The 24397-nt window shown below is 39.1% G+C and overlaps 1 protein-coding gene across 3 annotated transcripts in view; it reads left to right on the top strand.

The window, feature by feature from the left end:
• The window catches only part of TSPAN9 (tetraspanin 9), a 168470-nt gene that overhangs the window by 73813 nt on the left and 70260 nt on the right, over positions 1–24397 (top strand). For 2 of the 3 annotated variants that reach the window (XM_053935119.1, XM_053935118.1), the window contains exon 3: positions 2912–2991. The exons of the other annotated variant lie outside the window; for it this stretch is intronic. In XM_053935119.1, coding sequence (XP_053791094.1) covers positions 2929–2991 — 63 coding nt within the window. In that variant the 5' untranslated portion in view covers positions 2912–2928. The remainder of the gene's footprint in view (positions 1–2911; positions 2992–24397) is intronic. 3 annotated transcript variants of the gene reach the window in all.

Genomic DNA, 24397 nt, shown 5'->3' with positions numbered 1-24397 from the left:
TGAAGATTTTTTGCTTATTACAGAATATTCTTTTAATTTTTTAACCTTGAGGAGGGCTGATTAATTATTTTTGTCATGTACTTTCAATGGGAAGGCAAATATTTATATTGTGTTAATTTTCACAAGTGCACAGCAATTTTTTTTCTGTAGCTAGTCTAAGTCAGTGTAAATTTTATGGCAAACCAAGGGGTGCAAAAACAAAAAAAGCTAAAAATGCTTTAAAGCACTTGTGTGTTCTCACAATTTTTTGGCTGAGAGCTCAGTTTTGTATGACAAGTGAAAACCGCTGAAAATATCTAGTTGCAGCATTGGTTTGCAGTGGTACAACTTTACACTTCCAGTAAGTGAATTTCAAACAGAAGAGTTTTTTCAGTCTTCTAAATCCATACTCAAACATTTGCCTTGTGTTCCAATGTGAGTTATCCTGCAGGCTCTGGTGTTTGAGGCAGGTACCTGGCTGTGACCTGCAAGTTGTTTCCATGTGTTTTGCTGAGAAAGTTGTTTCTTGATAACTGCTTATGGTGAAGTTTGTATGTGCACTGTAGACATGTATAGAAATGCCCATTCTACTTTGGTCAGTGCTAATTTATCTTTTTTTTACTTGGGTGTTTTGTGTGTAACTTTTTCTGCCTGTCACACACAATGCTGAGCAGTCACCCTGCAGTTATCTTTCTGACAGACACATCTGATGCAGGGAGCTTTGAAATTACTTTTGAAAAGCAAAGTGAACAAACATTGTTGATATGGGCTTGGACCTGCCTGTTGTTAAAATCTTATTTTAGAGCAGAAGAGGTGAGAGAGAGATACTGCACAATCAAATACTGGGTATTTAATGTACTTTATTTGTGGAGGGATCTTTTAGCAGAAACAACCTATCAGGAAAGGTACAGCACTGCTTTCGGGTGTTGATTCTGATGTTGTTACATAAAAATTACAGAATCCTTAGAGGCTTTTAGCCATAGATATATAAGACTGAATAAATGTTATATTGTCTTTTTTCAAAGATACTAAAGATAACCATGAACAGTGCATTTTAATGAGCATGTGGAGGGGTCAGTTGAAAATTGCATAGAATTTTGCTTTTCCTGGTAGCCGTATTTCCTTCACAATGGCCTCCTAGTGTGGTTTCTTTCTTTACAGAAAGAAAAGAGTAACCTGCATTTTAAATCTGCTACAGCACTTTGCACCACTGGTGTGCTGCTTTTGTGCTTATGACAAAATGACAAATTTGGAAGTACGGGGAGTAGTGACCTGAAGCGCTTCTCTTCCTCCCCTCCAGGCACTTGCATGCATATGCGCAGGCACACGTGCACAGTCGTGCCCTCCCTGTATCGGAGTCCTAGCAGGCATGTTGCACTCCTCTGTGGAGAAGGAATGTGGCATTTGGGTCAGTGTTTCTAGTTCACAGACGACCTGTGATGTAAGATGGCTTATTCCTGTACACAACAAGAATCTCTGATGTACTTGTTAAATAGTATGTAAAGAGCTGCAGGCTCAGATCCCTGTGCATTTCAGGAGTTTGAATAATTGAATGATGACCTCGTAAGAGGCAGCAGCTCTGTCTGGTTAATTATATCACAGGTAATGGTGTTGCGTTATGTGCATGTACAGCTGAGATGTATGCCTAAGCAGTGTGTGCTGGGTGCTAGCCTATTCCCATTGCTTGTCCCGTGGGATTTGTTCAAGCCAGAAGAAAATGTAAGTCACTGTTAATGAGTGGAGAGAGGTTAGCACCTGTCTATCTAATCCATACTTTTTCTGTATTTTATTGCATCGAAGGAATATCACTGCCTAACAGTTCTAGTACATAAACAGCTAAACAGTACTTGACATTTAAAGAGATTTTCTGTTGTGCACTTGTATAGTCAAGAGTAATTCTAATCCTATTAAAGATATTATGTCATGGAGGCGTGTCCTAGAAGAGAAGGCTTCTGGCTAACTGGCCCGATGGAAAGCAGAGGGGAGGGGCGAGCAGGAGGGTGGATTTATTACTCGATAGTTAGGTCAGGGATTTCTGTGGGAAATGCCCAGTGGTTGCAGTTGCTGATGATTTCACGGCAACAGCAGTGAAACACAGAGTGCGCTCCGGTAGCGGGTTACTGAATGAGACACTGCAAATGGGTGGAAAGAAAAAAGACAGCGTGTGAGAGAGAGTCAGAGAGACACAGAGAGGGAAGCTGAGAGCAAGGGAAGTGCTCCGGCTCGAGGAGAGTCTCCCAGGTGTACTGCAGAAGCTTTTTGGAAATGGATGCAAGGACCATCTGCTGCCTATAGATTAGAGGACTGTAGACTAGGAGTGCAGAGAAAGAGCTTATGGCTCTTTTTAATAAAAATCAAAGTTCTGCATAACTGATTCATCAAGATAAATCATGAGTGTGCTCTTGCATGGGATAATAATGTATAAATTCATGCTTCAGACAGACAGAGTTCAGCCTACATTGCTATAAAAAATAAACCGAGCAACAATGCAGTGAATAAATTCTGCAGTGATTATCTGATTTATGTACGAAGAAAAAGAGGAGCAAAACACAGACAGCTCTTAGCGCACTGTGGCATTTGCAAGGCACTGCATTTAATGCTGAGAGATGCTATACATTAAATCTGACAACTGTGAAAAGAGAGATCATGGAGAAGTCAAGTAGTGAGGATTCTTCAATTCACCGGAGTCCATCTTTGGATAGCAAAGACTCAGATTTTGCTAAACCTTCTACCTCAGGGAGGCAATTTGGTCGAGGTTTTACTGCAGGAGCTTTCTATGGTACAACTGGATCACGCACACAGAGCCACACTGGGGTCGGAACCGGAACCGGCGCTGGGACTGGAACTGGCGTAAAAAGTGAAAAATACAGTGCACCCAAAGGCAGCAAATACGTGGTCTTTTACCTGGATCTATCCTTTGTTTTCCTTTTAGAATTTAAGAAGTGCAACATGGCAAGAGGCTGCCTGTGTTGTTTGAAATACATGATGTTCCTTTTCAATTTAATATTTTGGGTGAGTACTGCCTTTTCAGTTGCCTTCATCTGTTAGTGTATCCTATACTGCTGCATTATGTGTATAGTGCATCTTTGAAGCAGTACTGTAAGTTCTCTCCTCCCCTCCCTCTCTCTCATACCTGCTTGGAATATTTTCAGTGTTAAACTTGTGTCTATGGGGAAATGCACATGCTTTCTGTATCTTTATTGCTACCTGGTTATTGTAGTTTGGCTTCTAATGCTAATCTAATGTGCTTTGAACTGGGTTATCCAAGAAACGGGCAGAACTGTTGCCCTTTAAGGAAGCCCAGAATTATTGTAGCATTAAAATCCTGCAGTGGCTGGATTATTGCATTCTGTTGTAATACTTGTTTTGCAAAAAAAGCTGAAGGTTAGTTTTTAAAGTATATTTTCATTGTCACCATAAATCTCATTTGCTTTGTGTAAACTTCATTTGACAAAGTGCTTTTTCATTTGAAGGAAGTTCTGTCCTGTTTTTCCAATTAAAAACAGTAAATAATGTATGTTCTAACCTCTTAAAGTCTCAGCATAAATGTAAAATGTCTGGAATGGTGAATTAATCTGGATTCAGTTTCAGCTGCAATTGTACACATTGGTGTGTGAAGTTGGAAACTTGCACTTGCTTCTCAGGGATCAAAATTGATTTTCCTCCATCAGCCAAGAGGCATGAGGAGTTGCAACAATGAATGTTTCAGCCAGCAAGTTAAAAGCGTAATGGCTACTTTGAGCAAAGTATTGTCACCTACAAGGGAGGGAGGAAAAGTTAAGTCATCTGCCAACTAAGCATCCTTCAGTACAGTATTTTTAAGGCAATCACAGGTTAATTGAATAACTGAATATTCATGAATATAACCCAGTATGAAAGGGTTTGCTTAGTTTGAAAGCAAAGGTCACTTCTTTTCTGGTGGTTACAAAGCTTGGGCACATGAACAAAGCCATTCATGATTGTGAAACAGAAACATACAGTCAGCTTCATAAATGAATGAAAACACCATCCCGGGATTTATTTTGGAAAAAGGGGCATTAGCAGTCTAGTTCAAATAGCTACCTCTGGTGTACAGATATCATTGTTCAAATTAGAAGCCTTACTATCAGGTTGTCTGTTTATCTTGACCCACTTACTGAAATAACCTCTAAGAGCAAGAGTTAATGGGAGATTTGGTACAGTGTTGAATCGCTCAGGCAACAGTGAGCTTTTATCAGTAATAGACTGAAACGCTACGATTACTGAACTTGTGGGCATCTTACTGAAATAGAAAGATAGAACTGATTACTGAAGAACATTTGATCAAAGTTCACTTTTTTTTTTGTGCACATACCCTATTAGAAAGTCTATAAGTATTTTTGGAATAAATAATTTTGAATTATATGCACCATATTTATATCAAACTGGCTATTTGACTCAATGCTGCATTACTTTGACACCTTGAACTATTTTTTTTTTCATATATGTATGTGGTGACTAGTTTTAGAAAACCTTTTATCTGGTCTCATTACTCATGTCCTCTGTGATCTGTTATGTAGGTGTCTCTTACTCCTCACCTCCTTAGATGCAAAATTTTCTTTGATTTTTTTTCTTCTTCCCAAGCAGCAATTTTCTTGACTTTGCATCAGACCTTCAGAGTCCTTTTTTTCCATTCCTTGAGCTTGCAAGAACATTTCAGACTTCATCTGTGTGCTCATCTCTGTCTGCTCAGCTCCCACTGGACTTTTATACAAACACATTGCTGCTTAGGTTAAAACTAGCCTACCATCTGGAACAGTTCTCCAGTGTCCTGTGCTTCTTCAGTTCTTACCCTTACCTCTTAATCCCCTTCACACTCTCCTTGCCATGTCTTTTGTTGTGAGGTTTATATCACTTTTGTTTCTGTTACTAAACATTATCACCACACCTCTGGCCAATATTCTGAAAATGCCTTTTTTTTTAATGTAAACTATGCTATTCAGAGTGAAAATAATGCTCTGGCCTGGTGAATCTGAGATTACTGAAAAATGCTAAATGCAAGATGTCAGGTACTTTTCAAAGTAATTTACAACAAACATGTGATCCTTCAGCCTGGTTTAAATTGCTCAGAATTCCCCCCTTCTTAACTGTAGCTGTCTTATACTCAATATTGTAAGCCAGAATGATATTCCCTTGCATTCCTCCAGTTTTGCTGTATTTTTTTTCTTTTTTTGACTGTGCTGTTTTATTGTTTGAGACATTCAGATGAAGAACATCATCCTTTGATTCATGGGAATGCAACTAGAATGAAGCACACTACACTATATATGTTCTGTAGTTTGCCACATCTGGCTTTATACTTGGGACCTCTGCTAGTTAAACCATGACTATCCCAGAGGTTGTGAATGTTTGGCTCTGTATGTGCTCCTTGCTGATGCTGTGCACCTGCAGCATCTCTCACTCCTGCCCTGAACTCTCCTGCTAGCCCAGCACTGGACTCCCCACACAGCTCTGCCAGTGCCCTTCACTCCTGCCCTGCCCTGAAGCACTTCCTGCTGTTTCAGTCCAATCTTTCTTCTTGACCTGCTTTTTCCATTCCTAGGTTTGCCTGTTCTCACTGCTTCCTTCTGAATTTCTGTTAAGAAACCAAATCTAAAAACATGAAGCTGTGGCCTGCTCTTGAGCAGTGACTATCATCTTTTGCAGTGCAAGGTAATTTATTTTAAAAAGAGAAGCTTCACTTTTAAACATGAAATTTCATGAACTGTAATTTAAAGCAGAATGAGGCTTCTGGTTTTCAGAGATGAAGAGACCACTTCTACACCGTTACCATATAAAATGTTGCTTGTGCAACCATACAAAATGATGCTTCTTGTGAAAATGAACACTGGAGGTGCCCTTTGGCATCCCAGCATGCTGGGTATGATTGTTTGGCTTGATTCTTAGTGTTGGCTCAGAGGAGGATGTTCTTCTGTAGGAAAAGAGGAACCTTTTCCTATAATTTCTTCTTGAGGCAGAGAAATGGGGCCTAATCTGTGCCTCATGGGCCATTGAGCTCTACTCTTTCAGCCTTGCAGCTAACTCATACAGATTTGACAACTAATTGTATGTGAATATTATACATTACACACATTATTTTTACATACAATGTATTTTACTTCTTTTAATGTATATCCATAGAAGGAATACTTACACACAATTGTATGTTTCAAGTGATGGAGAAGTGCGGTAGTCAGTGGATTCTCTCTGCACTTTGTACATGCTGTTGCTCTGATAACTGCAACCAAGAGTTGTAGCAAAAATTCAGTGTCTGTGAATTCGATTCATGGCAAGAAAATACAGCTTTTGAAAAGCACTAGCATATGTATCAGTTAACCTGGAAGAATCACCTATGAGTTGTACAAAGCAAATTTGTCTAAGTGGGGCCTAGCAGTAAGTTGGAACAGAAGGTGTTTCTCCACTGAATTACTGAGAGCTTCAGGTATTTCTCTGTGTCCCTCTGATTCTTAACAGTTGTTCATGGCCATCTGGCATTGCTTTCTTTCAGAGATTAGGAAAGTCTGAGCTGAGGGTTAAGGAAGCTTATAGTATTTAATTGTGTGGCTAGGATGATGATTTACACTGAATTCATCCTAAGTGCATAATATGTTTTGCAAAAGGACTGGATGGACAACTACAAATGTTAATTGATTTAGTTTGCCTTCAAGAGTATTTATGTGCAAACATGCGGTGATTGCAAAGTAGCTGATATTGCTCTGCAGAAGAAATAAAGTATTGATTTTTGCTTCTACAGATAGCAGCTAAACTGTCAAGGAAGGTAATCACTAAATATAAACATTAGTGTATATGTCTTTCTATGGGAGATTTCACTTCATTGTTATTAGAGGAAAGGATTACAATAATTATTTTCACAAAATGTATCAGAAAATATTACTGGTTATAAAAAAAGAAGTTCTATGAAACATAATTTTTTTTCCAAAAAATTCACTAATGAAATGAGAATTTCATGTGGTCTTAAAATGGAAATTTTGAAATGACTGGCATAAGATACCAGAAAGTCATTAGGGAACTTTGCAAGCAGTCAATGGTCATGGCTACATTTTGTCTTGTTCTATTAATTTAACTTAGATTAATGAGTCTGCATACAGTGAAGCATTCATAGTAGACATCTTGATAGTTTTTACTATTGCTTAATTTTATTATAAAATGCATTTTACTAGGAGCTATATGGCAAGATTATTAAGTCTGATATTTTTTGTTTCAGGAAGAGCTAAGGAAAAGCTAAGCATAGTCAAGAAAATACTTAATGGGGTTTATTTCTTAAAAGTGTTTAATTTTAAACAACTAAAAAAATCTGATAGGAATAATACCTGTGTATTAATATTACAATTAAAAGCAAAAGTTATAAGCAGAAATTATAATTTATCTAATTTAAGTGGAGTCAAATATACAAAATCAGTTATTTAATATTTACTTTCAAATTAAATTTTCTACTAGCATTTTCCTTTTACTGAAACATAAGTTTAAAAGAGGAAAATCATAGTCTGGAAACTTGCTGGTCCAGCAGGAGCAGCAAAAAGTCAAATACAGCAAATTTTTTCCCTGATGCTCTGTAATTACACTAATGGATAAAGACTGTTGCTTCTGGATAATATTTTTCTGCATTAATTATTTGTGCAATTTAATCTTAGAGCAGGAGTAATTAATATTTTTTTCTGTAGATTAAAACCAATATTGTGCATTTATCAATGAGGATAAAGACAGTAGTACAGCAACCATACAGGACACTTTTGCTCAAGTCTCAGATGATGCTAAAAGAGAGGCAGCATGTCCATTCTCTGGGTCTGGCTGCTGTCAAAGCTCTTGGTACTGTAAAGCAGCTAACCACTTTAGAATGGTTTGCATAAGGTAATCCATACTTATTTATGCCAAACTGGAATAAATAATATAGTTCACTGTTTAGTTTGAAGTACAAAGCTTTAATGCCTAACTGAACCTGTTGGACATACAGTTAAATCATGTGAAGAGATTTTGTCCCTACAAATAACTGAAAATTAATCTCTGAGGTTTAAAAGGGGTGGACAGTTTGTCCCTTAAATCAGAACAAAATTGCTAACGACAAACAGCTTTGGAAAGGACACACATTAAATTTCTCTCTCTTTTGTTGCCCTCCCGCTGGCTGCATTATCTGATATTCTCCATTTTCTCACATAGGGGATAATGACAAAGAGAGACAGTGAGTGACCCTGGGATGCTTGTCTCTTGACATAATAGTGATATTTACTTCTGTTGTATTTTCACTCTAATGACATAAGTGTGGTGACAGTTGCAGTACAATCCTGTGAAAATAAGACTATCCAAAAACAACCAACCAACCAAAAAAGAAACAAAAAATCCCAAACAAACAACCCCTCCCCCAGCAAAAGAAAAATCCCACATGAAAAACCCAAGAGAAGCCAGCAAGACTCTTTTAGTTTTAGTTTCCTATCGAAATGGTATAGCACTGTTGGTGTCCCTATGGAAACATGCACCTCAATGGGGGAGAACTGTTAGAAAAACATATTAGCATGACAATGTTTTGGCTGGGAGGAGAAGGAAAGGTAATACTGAGTTCAAACAGTGTGATGTCCTAATGAAGGTGAGGTAAATTAAGTCCGTTTGTAACCAATGATGACATTACAGAATAATATTAAAGCATTATTGGAGACCTGAGACTAGTTTTAATTTAAAATATTGAGGTTTGCTTGAAGAGCTGAGTTAACACTGACCAATCCGGGTGGTGAGGGCCTCATACCTCATTTTAGGGTCTAAGCTGTTTCAATTGGATAGGCAAGACATGAGATATAGCATTTTTTGCAGTGTTCCTCTCACTAACTACTCTTTGCTAACACTGTATTTTATTTAGGTTGTTTTGGGTTTTTTTTTTAGGTGTGGGGGATTTTAAAATTATTTTGGTTTTCCTTCAGTGTGGAAGTGTTTTAATTCTAGCTGTTGGTAGGTGTGAGAGCCATTTGTGTCTGTTATTTTGGATAAACAACGAGTTGATTCATCACTCAAGCAGACTTGTTGTACACAACTGTTGTAATGTGGCCTGTTGGACAGTTTGTTCTTTTGTACATGAGGAGGTTTATGGTCATTGAAGGAAAGAAGCGCAGTAAGAATTTCAAGTTGGAAAATGAATTCCTCCCCTCCAGTTCTCCCTGCACTCTTGTACTCCCAGAGTTAAATCTTTCTTTAAAACTTATGACTCAGGTTCTGTTCCTCATATGTTCCTTTGAGGACGTGAGGATGACATTAAACAAATGTCTTCAGCCTTCTATGTCTCAATTCCCCTAACTTTAAAAACAAGAATGTATCAAATTTCCTAAAGCGATGATTTATTATGAGTTCTGAATAAGGGTAATAACTGTGATATTTCCTATTTAATTCTGCATTCCTAGACCCATTTAAGTAAGCCACTTGGTAGGGCCTTGGTTAGCAGGGTCCCTTTTTGTCTGCTCCTGCTACCCCCAGCTAAGTAGGTCTGCGAGAGGCCCATCTAAAGGGGTATAATCTTTCTCATGTGAGTAGAGGATGAGCTTGTAACTCCATTATCTGGCTGTCCAAGGAGGCATCTAATTTGTTTATTTAAACACTGCTGACACAGAGCAAGACCTGGGTAGAAAAGATGGGAGAATGCATTCTAGTTTCTGGAAAGTAAAGTGTGGTTTGTTAGGGTTTTGCTGTATATGTAGTTGGGATATTCCTAATGGGTAGCCAATTCACCACAGGTATTATGGAATACTATTGGTCCTCTGTGTTTGCAATACGTAAAGTTACCTGGCCTTTCAGCATCTTATGAAAACTGTGAACAAAAGGAAGAATTCTGCTGTTTATGTTGGGCTTTGCTTTAAATATCTTGCAGAAATAAATAAAGCACACTTCCCAAACAAAGGAAAGGAACCTTGTATGGCTGAAGGTGTGTTATTAGACAGTGAATGTTTGCTGAACCTACTGGGGACTTCTCACATAAAACTTAATAGTTTTAATACCACTTTATAGAAATTACTGCAGACACTGGACTGAAAGCCATTTCAGAACTTTCTGACACAAATTAGCTTTAAATCAACTCAGATCTCCGTTTAGCTCAGTCCCTTGCTGCTTAGGAGCAACTTAAATTGCTTAATTTATTCAGCACAGATAATTGAACTTCCAGTTGTTTGGAAATTTGACTGGAATGATTGTGCTTTCCTGCTGCCTTTAATGAGCTGGGCCAAAGTTCACGTGGCTATCCGAACCTTCTTAATTTAACTACTGTATCCAGTACATCAAGGATTGTGAACATTCGTGGGACTCGCTGCCAGTTTGAATTTTAGAAGTCATCTACAAGTCATCTTCAATGCTGTCACTCAAAACTTGGCACCCTGGCCAGTAGCTTTATCACTGCTCAGGTAATGCAGCCAGGGCTAGGTTCTCCACAGGGTTACAGAACATCCAGTCACTGTTGTTATCCTTAATCAACATCCTTATCACTGTTGTAGGGACAGTCTTAGTAAGCAACCCAAACCCATCTTTCAGTGTTTGGTTATGCAGTTGACATGCTGGGTCTCTTCTCTCTCACCAAGAACCTCTGTGCTGTCTGGGAACAGAGCTGATGGCTACCCCTTCCTGAAGCACAGTACGATTAGTTTGCCATTTCTTTTATTTCTTTCTTTGCTTCCTTGTGTTTTCTGTGTTTTTGTTGTTAAGTGTAGGAGATGAGAATTAACTTTTAAAAATCAAGAGAATTAGTAACATTTAGAAATGTTGCTTGTTTTAGTAGGGAAAGAGCTCTGTACCCATGGATTCTATTGAATCTACTTGGTCCTCATTTCAAGCTCCTTTTGCTAATCTGTCTTCTGACTGCTGAATGAAAACCCTTTATTACTGTTTCTAATCTATGCCGCAGGGATAGTTTTGAAGATGCATTAAACTAGTCTCTACATGTCTTTCTTCCCATATAACACTGGCAAGTCATGAAGCATCAGAGACTGAATTTGTATCTTTTTTATTTCTTCTGTGGATTTCCCCATACTTCTGTTTTATGTGCATTCTGGTACAATTTGTACTGCTGTAGGTACAAATTATAGGTCTGCAGTAGAAAATGATCACATTATAGTTGATTCTTAAAAGTGTATGACAGGTATTGAGAGTTGCTGCAAGGAATAAAAACCAGTAGAAACTGGTATGCTAATCATCTGTTACAGAATTATTAATTTCTAACACTGTATTGAGTTGTGACTGATAAGTACTTATTTTAACTAAAATAAGCAGGATTTAATGTTTTTAATTTTTTTTTATGATGAAGAAGAATGAAGCAAGACAATAATGGGCTATGGATGAAGATAAGACTATGAACAGATGACTATAAGCTGTAGGTTTCATCAGCTTAACAAATTACCAGTCATTAACAGAGATGCATTAGTTGCTTGTGTGCACATTTATACCATGTTGTGAATGTGCTGCAAAGTATGTTAACTTAAACCATGCAATTTACTCTGCAAATAATGTATGGAATGGTTAACAGTGGAAGCAGATAACTGGGAGAAATCCAATGATATATAGTCGTGTCTCTATACTACAACATGCAATCAGGCTAAAATGATGCAAAAAAGAAACAGAGGGAAAAGAATTTGCATTGTACTATTCAATCAGATTTCCTCAATTTGCTATCGTAGAGAATTGGAATTTACTAGAAGGGCTGCTTCTGAATCAGAGGTTTGTTCTTTTAGGCTTCTTTAATTGATGTATTAAGCACACTTTTTTTAAAATGGTGCTGCTGAATACTTATATTTTGTTAGTAGCTGTGTCACTGCTGAGAAGCATGGATTCTTTGCAAGACTCCTTTCTCCTTCTGTATTGTCTTGGAGAATTTCCAACTAGTTATCTTGGAAAGTAAGAGAATTGTCTACGAATAAATTGTAATTCAGAAATGTAAACACCTATTTTTGTCTCATTTCTTAGTAGTTTTAAACTGAATTGCCAGTTAAGAATCTTATTATCCTTTACTTCTGTGCCCATCCCCCACTTTTTACCTTTCGTCAAGCTGTTGCTGTGTTCCAAAGTTCCCCTTTTTCTTTTGCAGTGTCCTCTGGATGCAGAGACACAGTTAAATTAGAAAAAAAAAATAAACTTTATGTTCTCAATTGCTCTTTCCTTAGAGTTTCAATTGCCCCGTCTTCTCCATTTTCACTGCTTTAAGGAATTGATATTACATCTGTTGCCATAATCCCAGAGTGCCTTAGGACCACTTAATGTATTTATCCTCTTGACACTCTGTAAGTATGGGCCATGCTTTTATCCTCCTGATACAGATGGAAAGCTGAGACACCAAAACAAAGAGAATGTCTGCATAGAGCACAGGGTAGAGGGGCTGAGAGCCTTTACAGTCCAGAACTAGCAAGTTATCATGGTTTAACCCCAGCCAGCAACTCACTACCACACAGCTGCTTGCTCATTTCTCCACCCCTCTACCCCAGTGGGATGGGGAGGAGAATCACAAGAAAGGTAAGTGGGTTGAGGTAAAAGCAGTTTAAGAATAGAAATAAAATATAATAACAACAATAACTACATAATGATAATTGTAATTAAAAGGGAAATAACAAAGAGAGAGATACAAATTAAATTCCCAAACCCCCAAGTGATGTACAATACATCCACTGACTGATGCTCAGCCCATCCCTGAGCAGTGATTGATGGCTCCTGGCTGACTCCCTGCAGTTTATGTACTGAGCATAGCATTCTATGGTATGGAACATCCCTTTGGCCAGTCCTGCCCACGCTCCCTCCCAGCTTCTTCTGCACCTCGTAGCTAGCAGAGCCTGAGACCCAGAAGAGTCCTTGACTCAAAGTAAGCAGTGCTCAGCAACAGGTGAGAGGACTGGCACAATTACCCAGGGAAGTTGTGGATTCCCATCCCTGGTGATGTTCAAGGCCAGGTTGGGGCTTTGAGCAGCCTGGTCTAGTGGAAGGTTCCCTGCCCATGGCAGTGTGTTTGGAATCAGATGATCTTTAAGGTCCCTTCTAACCCAAGGCATTATGTTTTCTGTGTTATCACTGTTATTCTTACACCAAATCCAAAATACATCACTGTACCAGCTACTAGGAAGAAAACGAACTCTATCCCAGCCAAAACCAGGACAGAAGTCCACATGCAGCAGACTTCAGCATGGAGAAGCTTGTGTTGAGATCTGCATGGCACTGCCCACGAACTCAGAAATCCTGCAGATTGCTTCCCTCAAGCTTGGGTGTCTGCAGCAGCCCTCCTGCACTTTCATTGCCAGATTAGCTTGGGCAGAGACAGCTTAAATCTGTCTATATCCATGGTGTAGATGTGTCCTTCTAAGAGACTTGTACAAACTTAAACTGAAATTGAATCTGGATCCCTGAAGTCCCTGCTAAGTGTCTTAAGCAACCGACCATCTGTTATGTGCCATGTGCCTTGAGAGAGACTTCAGAGCCAAGCCACCCCAGAACTCCACATGCTTGTGCAGTGTTGTCTGCAGGCACAAAACTCCTAACAGGTTTAGGACTGGTACAGCATCCTTTCATTTGGCTGTGTACTCCAGAGGTCTGGCATCATGCCACTGACTTCCAGAGCACCTAGAGGAGTGGAAGTTTTCTCATGACACAACATAAACCCTAAACCTCCCCACCACCTGCAAAGTGTCACGGGGTAAACTGGAGGTCTCTTCTTGAGATTGCCATCCAGCAGATGACAGTCAAGGTGAAGACTTGGCCGTGGGATATCTCTCTTTATTGATTTCATTGTAATATTTTTTCATTACTCCAAAACAGCAAATTAAGTATATTCCATAACTAACGGACAAATAACCCAACATTGGATTTAACACTTACAGAAGGTAGAGTTCTTGCATGGCTGGCAGTAGGATTTCTTCCTACTTTCCATAGCTCGTTAAGCCATATGTTAGTCTATTAGTGCCTGAGCGATGTTTGTGCTGACAGCTTTTTCAGCATGTGGAATGTAGAGAGGACTCTCAGGTGGGATCTTTGCGCTCTCAGCATCTGGGAGGATGTTGGGATGTCTTTCAGTGCAGCATTGGTTTTGTGTCTTACAGGATGTAGTCTAAAATGCAGATTGCTGGAGTTGGATTTGCTCCTGGTTTGATATTTTTGTGTTTGTTTTGGCTTTTTTTAGGTGTTATCTACTCTCTTAATAGAATATGCCTATGGTGGTGGCTATAATATACGATCTTGGTGTGATAGAGCTGTATGTTACTTTGGCAGGTTGGAATCCCATTTTCTTTGGAAATTTGAGTTTGTCTTTCTGCTTTTAGGTAGAAGTGGAACCTGATATGGTTGCTGGATTTTGTTCCTGTTTTGTCTCTTAGTCTGTTCGTCTATTTACAGCTGAATTTAAATCAATAATTGTTGTGCTTCATGATTTAGTAGGTATTAGTGGTAAGGTTCACGTTATTAGTGGCAGGATTTCCATGGTTCTGTTTTGAGTATTTAAATTCACAATCCAAATAAACCATAGTGGAGTTAAAATTTAATACTACTATGTTTGACTTCTGGTATATTGATTTATCTCTCATTCATGAGGCTCAAATGCAAAAAAATTGGATATACTGGATCAAACCAAAAGTTTGTCTATCTTGCCTTTCAAAGTATATGGTAAAAAATGCTTAATAGAGACTAAAGGAATTGAATTAATTTCTGGAACTCCATTCAGCCATTTATCCAAAATTCTCTGGCAGAAAGTCTGCTTGCATAATTAAATATTCTGTGAAAGGGCATTTCCTTTAAAGTCTTGTGCTTGCTAATTTCAATAGATGCTGACAGTTATTCTGAAAAACAGTGAACCATCCTCCACTGTCTTGTTATTACTATTTTTTAAAATTTTTATTTTATTACTGGAATGGAAAGAAAAATCAGAAAAAATCTAATTTAAAATGAGTTTACGGCAAAAGTAGTATTTAGCAGTGCATATAGCATAACATATGTTTAAATCATGGAGTCATAGAAAAACCTCTAGGTTGGTAGGAACCTCTAGAGAACATCTGGTCTAACCTTCTGTTGGAGGGAAATCCTTAGTTTGTGTTACCCAGGGCCCTGTCAAGCTCAGCACTGAGTATTTATAGCAAGAGAAATGCCACCGTTTCTCTTGGTAATCTATTCCAATGTTTGTTTTCAATTACTTCAGTTTGTTTTCAATTTTTCTTATAGCTATGCCAAAATTTTCTGTGAAGCAACCTGTGTTCATTATTTGTCTTGGTGGAACAATGCACAATGGCGTTCAGTGTCTTGAGTTCGGATGTCCAAGTGTGGTCTGACAAGTGCTGCATAGAGTGAAATAATCCCATCTCTTAATCTGCAGGATACAGTCTTGCCAATGCTGCCTGAAGCTGCACTTAAATGCTTATACTAATATTTCTGTAGTTATGTCGTGTAGCTTTTAACATGAAGTTTAGAGCAGCAGCATGCACAGCGCTCTGTATAGAGTTCTGTGAGATGGAGGAGCTCTGCTGTGAGGACAGAAAGATTTTCTTCTTCCACTTCTGAGCATTTGCACTCATACTACATTGCTGCAATTAGACACTCATCCTTTTATTGTTTTTCCCTCCAGACTGCCTTCCGTGGCAGCCTCCTCTGAAGTACACTTCAGCTAAACCGCTTCTCCTTCTTCGAGCTATTCAGCAATTTTTGTAGCCCATCCTGCAGCTCTGTCCCTGTAGGTCATGCTCAGTTTTAAACTCCATCTAGCTTGAAGGTGCAGTTGGCACAAGTGCTGACAAGAACAGAAACATTGATCTTATCACTCCTTCGTCCAAGTGGCCACAGTGTGTGATTGTGCTCTCTGGTACAGTGTATTGATTTTATGCGTTGCTATATGTGTTACACGTCTTCACAGCATTATCAGAACTGCTGACTGCTTTTTTTTTTTGTTCCACGTTTCTGGTCTGTTTAGGGCTCCTGCAGCCCAGCTACTGCTTGTATTCTCTGTTATGTCCATTCTCATTAAAAAAGTGTATATCTCAGAATAATGAGATTTTAGGAGTTCATGATCTTTACCAGCAGGGTTGGGACCAGGGCAGGTTAATGGTTGTGGGGTTTTGTTTTGTTTGGGTTTCTTTAAAAAATGAAAAGGTATTTTTTTTAATGCATTCTCATGAGTGACATTTTTTAAAATGATACTTTATATTTTAGACTTACATTGAGGGAGTCTGGGCAACAGCTAAGCCTTGAAATCAATATGCTTGTATGAAAAATAGTCTGTAAAAATAGTGTTGTTCTTTTAAAAACGTTTTATTGAAGTGCAGACTGCATGACAGCTCTGAGTGTTTCCCAACAGTGTATCTGTTCTGATGTGTGTCCTAGTTTTAGACCTTTTCCAAGTTCATGAATGCATTTTCTTCAGAGGGCTGTGTTAAAGCCCAGCAGTATTTCTTTCAGGATACTTCATCTTGCTTGTCCTCCCAGAACTAGCTGGGATCAAGCTTGTTTCCACACAGTTCTGGAATGTCCGAGAATGCAGGTTTCTCACTTAAAAGCTTCTGCAGCTGTGTGTGAGCAGTAATAAATGTTTGACACAAGCCTCTGGGGACAGCTTTAAATGGGTGAACTGTTCCCTGTTCCAGCCGTCTCGGGGATTTTTTTCCCCCACTGGTTGGATGCTGTGCTATAAGCCTGACCCAATCCTTAGTGACAGCTTGTCGGGCTGATTAATGCAGACTCCAGAGAATAGCTCTTTGCTCTCTGATTGATTCATTTTACCAATAGAACTCACATTCCTGTAGTGTGAATAATAAACAAGTGATTTAATGAGTACTCCCCAACCTACTCCACTGACATACCCTGATGGAAGCAGCACATGCTTTTGGAAAGCTGAAATACTCCCTGTGTGTTACATACTGAAGATACACTGAATTATATACTTCTCCCATAAATCCAAATTAGAAAGTTAAGGATTAATTTTCTTCTGTGCTGTGCCACTAGACACATTATCAGAAATGTCACTGATGTTTAAATTGTTATTCCTTCTAATTTTCTAATTTTTCTGGTTCTTAACCAGTTTGTTTTTTTTTTTTTTGCTTTGTGCTTCCCACCATGAAATGAGTTTCTCATGAAACTATTGTTTCTTTGCAGCATTCCCCCCCCCTTTTTTTTTTAAAATCTCAAAAGGTGACATGCAAGAAGTAGGATAAAATTTGTTCTTCCTCAAGGCTGTCCTTATTCCCTGCATCCCTAATGGTGGTGTCCCATCTCATTATTTGGTTCTGTGTACAACTCTTTGTAGGAATTGGCTCTCCCAGTTCCTCTATCTTGGGAAACTCTCAGGAACACAAAGAAACAGCATTACAGCACTTCAGGAGGACAGGGGAGTGGAGCCAGAGCTGTTGGAAGAAGGAAGAATTTCTTGTTTGGGTCGGGATGGTTTCTGTTTCCTTATTATTCAGGAACTTTTACTACTGCAATTAGGAGATCCTGACTCTAGATTTACAAAGAGTTCTTCAACAAACATTCAAGAGAGATGTGCATAAAATGAATGTGAAAGGAGGGAAACAACACTACTCTAATTTGCTCATTTGTGGGAAGATAGACATAGAAGTATTTTTGTCTTCTAAAGCTTTGCTGTGTGCTTCATAAAGAAGTATGAGGGAGAAATGGGAGGATGAAAGCCTCCTTAATCTCTTCCCCTGTAGTCCCACAGTCTCTTTCCTCTTTTCTTTCTTTTGCTGGGATCCATGGCATAAAATTTGTTTCTGCCTGATGTTCAGCTGTACACCTACTGATCTGTTCTCCATGCCCAGCCTTGCTGGTACTAATGTCATACCTGCTCTTTTGTGGTTCAGAATTTGAGTAACTGGGTGGGGAAGCAAAGATCCTGATGAGGTTATGATCAGGTTTCTGAAGAATAACAGCTGCTGGCTTACTTGCTTTCTTTCCCAGCCTCCACCAGAGAAAGCTGAGAGGGTTCATTTGCACTTGTGTGAGGCACCGCTTTTATAAATCTGATAGCACTGTGCCTGCGTGCACACAGTTCTCTGACATGACTTCACATTTTTGAGTGGATGATTGAGAGATGTTTTTCTGTTTTCTGTTGAAAGAAGCTTGGCACCTTCTAAAGAAACTTTTTTCTGTCCTCAACTTGCTGCTAAAAGGTTCTAGGAGCTGTAATTAGAATACTGCTTTAATGACAGTCTCTGGCCTAATTTTTTGCTTCATAGCAGCCTGGGGGAGAGAGGGAGGCTTCTTCCTTTATTGTTTCTGCCCTGTAGTGTCTCCTGCTTCTGTCTGTTCTTTCAAGACCGCAGCCTGATGTGACATTCATTTCAGCAGTGGTTCTTTTTGCTGCAGCATCAGTGCAGATTTATGTCTGGCCAATGACGCAATATATTTTATGGGTAGTCAGCTCAAGGTTTTCTGTATTATAGGATGTATTGTGGGCAGGTTTAGAAAAGAAAATGTTCAAACCCAATAGCACAAAAAGGAAAAACAGGCTTATTGAGTTATGTCTGCCTAGGATTATATAGACTGTATAGATTTAAGATCTGTCTTAGGGCTGAAATGAGCACTGCCATGCTGAAACAAAAGGCAGTGTAAAGATTCAGGAGCATATGCTTGAAAGGAAAAACCTTGGAAGCACAAGAGTTTGCTACAGAGACATGAAAGTGTCGTCACTGTGCTGGATGGACCCTAAATTATTTTCTCTCTGAAGGAATATTAATGTAGAAGTGGTTAAGAAGCCCTGATAGTGAGCATGACATTACTTGGGATTGAGTTTGAGGTTGTTCTAATGATAAGTCACAGCTCAACTCCTTGAGATGGAGCAGAGGCAGCCTTCCGCTGCCTCCATTCCAGGAAGGAACAGGAAGAAGAGGTTACAAATACACAAATGCTTTTGGTTCTCCAGGGTGAAACAGTGGGCAGTGGAGAAAGCCTGAGTACTCTTGGTCATGAAGTGGAATTGGTTTTGAGTTCTTGACAATAGTTGAGCCCATTAAAAATGCCTTTTTAATAGACTATTGTTTTCAGTAAAGTTTTCATTTTGTAACACTTCTGCAAGCTCTTGGAAAATCAAACCTTGATCTACAGTCCTATCTGAAATCAATTTTTAGAAAAATATGCCTAAACCATCAGTTGCAAAAAAACGAGCAACCAAAAAACCCAACAATTCAATTTAAGTCCTGAACTTGAACATCATAATCAAAAGTAGGATTTTTAAAAGGTGTCATCACTGACTGGGCTTTGTTGCTGATGAAGTCAGCTCTCTGAGAGAAGAATGTTGATGGCCAGTTTTCAAACTCTAAAGTGCTTGGTACTCTGTTCAGTGACTGGCCAGATGGTACTGCCTGAGGATTTGTTAAGCTTGCTCTCAACAGCTTGTGACAGAATTCTTTGTGTCAAGAAAACTGCATTGTCTTTCCACCTCCATGGACAGGAGTCATCTTGCTTATCTATCTGTCTGTCTGTCTATCTATCTATCTACCTATCTATCTACCTATCTACCTATCTACCTATCTACCTATGCTTAGAGATGTGTGCTGTGGAGGTGTGTGTTATGGAGCTGTACCTGCGAGATTCTCCAAAAGCTCTCTTTGGAGGTGATAGATTACAACTGAGCTCGTTCTGAGGGAGGTGCTGCAGATGAGACAGGTAAATGTGATTACAAGAGCTTCTACATTGCTACTTTGTGGATGGCTTAAGCAAAGTGTGATGGATCTCGGCTTGAATTTTCAGTTTAGCATTGCTGTGCCCAAGTAAGGACAATGATGTTTCCATTTGCAGACTCATAGGGCACAAGCATTTATTTTTAGCATTTTTTACTGTTTTAGGTTTTTCTTCTTTCTGTTGTTTCTAGTTTCTGTGAATAGAGTTGTCTGTTATGCAGTAGGACACTTAATTTAAAATGTCCATCGCATTGAACAAAAACTGTTACCTTGATATAGTTGCTGTTAAGTCACATGATTCCAAGTTATCTCTGTTTAAGGTACTAATTAAGAAGAGAGCTTTAAAAGTTCTTTTCAAGGCTAGTTACTCAAATATGGCAATGGAGATAGAAAATACATTTCAGCTGACAAATGACATGAGCTTTTAGTTAACAGTTCGTATTCAAAAGTACTGAATTGGGAAGACCTGCTTAAATGAACCCATTCTTCTACCTTCAGAATAGTGTGGTTTTGTAAAAAAGATTCCTTCTCATTTTGGACTGATATGCCCATGTGATCCCATGGCAAAAGCATAAAGAGCTTAGTTTATTCATGACTTCGTGGTGACTTTCCACCGTGAGTGCAAGCCAACAGCACAGGAACACTGCCATAGCTACCACTGAACTGGAGCCTTGAGGCAATTTCTTTACAGAGCTTGCTTTGATTATATTTGCTCACAAAAAGATATCTGGTGAAGCTGCCTTCCAAATAGGTTTGGCATACACTGGCAGACCATGAAAGCATCTTATCTCTGCTGTAGATGAAAAACCTTGTAGTTTTTTTGTTTTCCTAAGAAAAAACTGGGGGGCAAAAGTGAGAAGAAACCAAGGACCTGGCAGACACTGTGTTTACTTGTGAACGTACTTGTGTACGTTCAATTCACTTTTTATTGCTGCCTTTCATAAGCATAACTCAATAAATAAATCAAATTGAGACTCATGAGTGTTGCAGGCAGAATGGGAGCTTCAGACAAAATGTATTAATGAACCCCTCCTGTTGAGTCACAAGGTGCAGAAGGCATCCTCCTGCTTTCTAAATTCCTTCTCAAAGAGGAGTCTTAGTGCAGCTGGAATCACTCTTGGCCCCAGACTCTGTCAAAAGTTTATCTCTAAAGGATTATATAGGTGTAATTGAACCTTTATAGAAATTCGTCCTGTAGGATTAAGGATGCAAACCCTAATCTCTCTCTATCTATCTAGATATAAAATAAATTATTTATTTAAACTTACTATGATAATTATAATGATTGGACTAAAAGATCTTAATTGGGATAGGTAGCTATTACTACTAGTATAGTGTACTATTTTTGGAGCAATATTCAAGGAACTATATTAAAGCTAGCAAAAGCAATTATTAAGTAGAGATTGATGTTACTCACCTGTGCTGATGACTCTTCTGCTCAGCCTTGAGTAACTTTGAGGAGCATCCTCACTCAAGGGAGGAATTTCCACACACACACTTGGAGAAGGAGCATGTTAGAACACTACAGTTAAAAAGTGGGAATGGATTTTTATAGTATAAAGTGATTGACTGTCTGTGCTATGTCTCCAGGCCAGCTGTGCCAGCTCAGCATCTTTATTTAAGTTGTAAGTACTGTCACTTCTTGGGTCCTTTATCAGGTACTTTATCAGTTACTTTTTTCTTCCTCAGAATGTTTAACTTTGGGGTTGATGAGTCCAGCTGGTTTCAGCATCCTTGAACACCAAAACCACTGATACAACCTCACCACTGATAGCTTTGCAAATAAAAAAGTTCAAGTTGTTTTTTTCCAACTCTAGGCAGAGAATCCTGCTACAATGAGAAGCCTAATACTTCCCTGTGCTCCGGACAGGGAAACTAAAAAAAAAATACAAGATGAAGACAGGGACAAGGAATATTAAGACTAATCTTTCTTCTTCAAATTTCAAAGTCCTTTATTAAGGATTACAAGGCACCTGAGGCACCTGAGGGTTAGACTATCTTAACAGGGCCATGCAGGAGGACATGTCAGGAGGACCTGAGATCAGTACTATGTACTTCTCTTCTAGTCAGGCCCCCTGTCTGCTCTAGATCATCTCTCTGCTTTTTTGCCCTTGTTTATTTTTTCATGTAGTTGTAATGACCTCTGAAGTGGCAAGTAGATGAGATGACATTTTATTAGCTATGCTGTATGTGGTCCAAGAGCTGTATAAAAGTGACACTTAACGAAGCCATTTGTATCTTGTAGGTGTCCAGCTCTCCCAACCCTATGAGACATGCATTACATTACTCAGCAATGGAACGCCACAGGCTACATACCTCATATTTAGGAGAGCTCTGGGGAAGGGGATTTCTATGAGTAATTCGGGAGAGTGAAGTGACAGCTTCTTACAGCTCCTGTACTTAGCTGCTGCATGAGGCTAACCTGGGAATGTAGTCAGATAGGGCTGAACCATGAGTGTTTCCTGCAGTCCCTGTTTGGCTCAAATGTTCTGTGTTGGCCACCTGTGATGCATGTAGTTACATCTATTGATTTTATTGACTGAGGTAACTTGGAGAGCTTTTAACTTTTTGTCCTTTTAGTGCTTTTCCAGCTCAGAAGCAGATCTGCATGTTTCACAGAAACAGTGGCTTTGTTAAGTCAATGAGACCCTGCAGAGTAGAGCAGAACTTGCCTGCAAAAAAAGCTGCTCTTAGTGAAAGTGTGACAGAAGAAAATAGCTCAGTTTGTCTCTAAAACCCAGGGCTGATACTTCAGGATTCAGAGTCAGCAGAAAATAAACCACATAAAAAACTGTGTTTGAAAACTGCAAACCAAACATGACTGATGCAGAAAAAATTGAGATGTAATGTAACACTGGACCTCCCTACTGCTTTTTGACATTGACTTTTGGAAACGAGCCATGCAAAACACTGGGGAGTATGAGTGGTTTAAATTTTTGATGCTCAGGACAGAAAATCTATTTGCTTGAAATGGAAAATAGAGCTCCCTGTAAGAGGGATTGTGTGTCATCATTGCCACATGAAATAATTTTGTCTTGATAATTATCTAGTAATCAAATCTGGCACTAGAAAATACCTGCTTTTTACTGACTTGCAGTCAGGTTTTTGCTAGACTCGTGTGAAGTTTGAAGTAAGTGAAAAATTGATAGAGGAGCTGCAGAGACTAAAAAATCCTATCTTAAACCTTGGTACATAGTATGTACCTGCCAGCCAAGAAATTAGTCCTGGGAGGATGCTTTAACTTGTATTATTCTATCTGTCTCTGTGACTCTACTCTTCCTCTTGGGACCCTGCAGGTGACCTAGCGTGGAGCATGGCGGGGCTCTGCCTGTGCTGTTATATGCAGAAGTATCATCTCAGGGACACCACTGAGTAACTGAGGTTCTGCTTGATGAGATTCTGAATTAAAAAAACAGTAAAAGGTTCTCCCAGCAGCTGAGTCTTTGTGATCTGAAGTGGGAAATGCATCTCCATATATATTTACAGATGGTGAGTGTTGGGGAGTGATTTATGGAAGAACTAAGAATTGAACCTGAATCTGCAGAGGTTTGATTAAAGGTCCTCTCTGCAAGGCTGTTCTTCTTCCCCTTAGGACCTCTAGATGATGATGGTCTTTCTCAGGTGTTACAGATTTTGCGAGTCAGTAATTCTGCAGATACTGTCAATAGTCCACAAGGTCTCCTTTCTGAGTGACACTGAATCCAAAATGATCTGTAGAATCAGTGGGAAGGTAATGACTCCTGAAAAATATATGTCTGTGTTGGCTCTCTGGCTTTTCCAACTGGAGAGAAGGAGAGAAATTGCAGGAAGGGGGAAGCAGTAAATCTATGTCTCTATAGAAAACAGAGTTTGTGATTATTGTGTTCTGTAATTAGGGTAGAACAGTTGATTGTAAATGTGATTTCACGTGAAATGAGAAAAGGACTTGAAAGGAGAAGGGAATATGAATTACGCTTAGTGAATCCTTCCAGAAGACAGCTGAAGTGCACATGCTGATTAGTAGGGTCTGTCTTGACCCTCAAACTTGGCGTTCTCAACCTTGGTGTCTTTCTCTTTTAGGAATCTGTAATCCAACCCCTCCACTCAGCCCCAGTGTAGAAATTGACTGTATTTTTTATTCTCCTGGCTGCTGTTTATCATTAAACAAAACACATACTCATCAGAAAAAGTGAGCCAGAGCTGTCGTATTCTTGGAGGATTGCTAATGAGAATAGAGTTTTTAATTACAGTGGATCATTACCACATGTAAACTGACCATCTGTTAGAGGAGAGTACTTGTGAAGGATAGAAAAAGGACATCGTGTGTACCTTTCAGTGGGGATGCTGCTCACTGATAAAATATTAATAGATGTTAGCCAGGAGGGTTTTGAAAATTCCATCCTGTTGCTCTTAGAAACTGAGTTGTCCTTATGAAACGAAGTTTCCCTCTGCATTCTTCCCAGTAATGGGTGCTGTCCAAGCTGACCCATGTCCTCATGCTGAAGCCTGGCACTTTGTTTAGTTCATGCAGTTTTGTTGCTTTAATGACCATTTTGTTATAGGTTCTTAGGCCAGGGTATAGGACTTACCTTCTGCTTTTATGCTCCATGGGCATTTATGCAATTGGTATCATTGGAAGGAAGTCTTGAGAAGCCACAAATTCTCAAAGCACGTGCACTGAGTTTTGTGCAGTGAATTTCACAGACAATGTAGCATGAGGCTGTCATGCACACATGTGGCCTGCAAAATGGATGACAACTGCAGAAGTGAAGATAAATGCTCAGCAAGCATTTAGTCTGGAAAGCAATCCAAAAAGGCGGAATGCCATA

The sequence above is a fragment of the Vidua chalybeata genome, chromosome 2, assembly GCF_026979565.1.
Source record: "Vidua chalybeata isolate OUT-0048 chromosome 2, bVidCha1 merged haplotype, whole genome shotgun sequence".
NCBI classification, from domain to species: Eukaryota; Metazoa; Chordata; class Aves; order Passeriformes; family Viduidae; genus Vidua; species Vidua chalybeata.
Note: the sequence above shows the minus strand (reverse complement) of the source record. Positions and strands in the feature narration are given on the sequence as shown.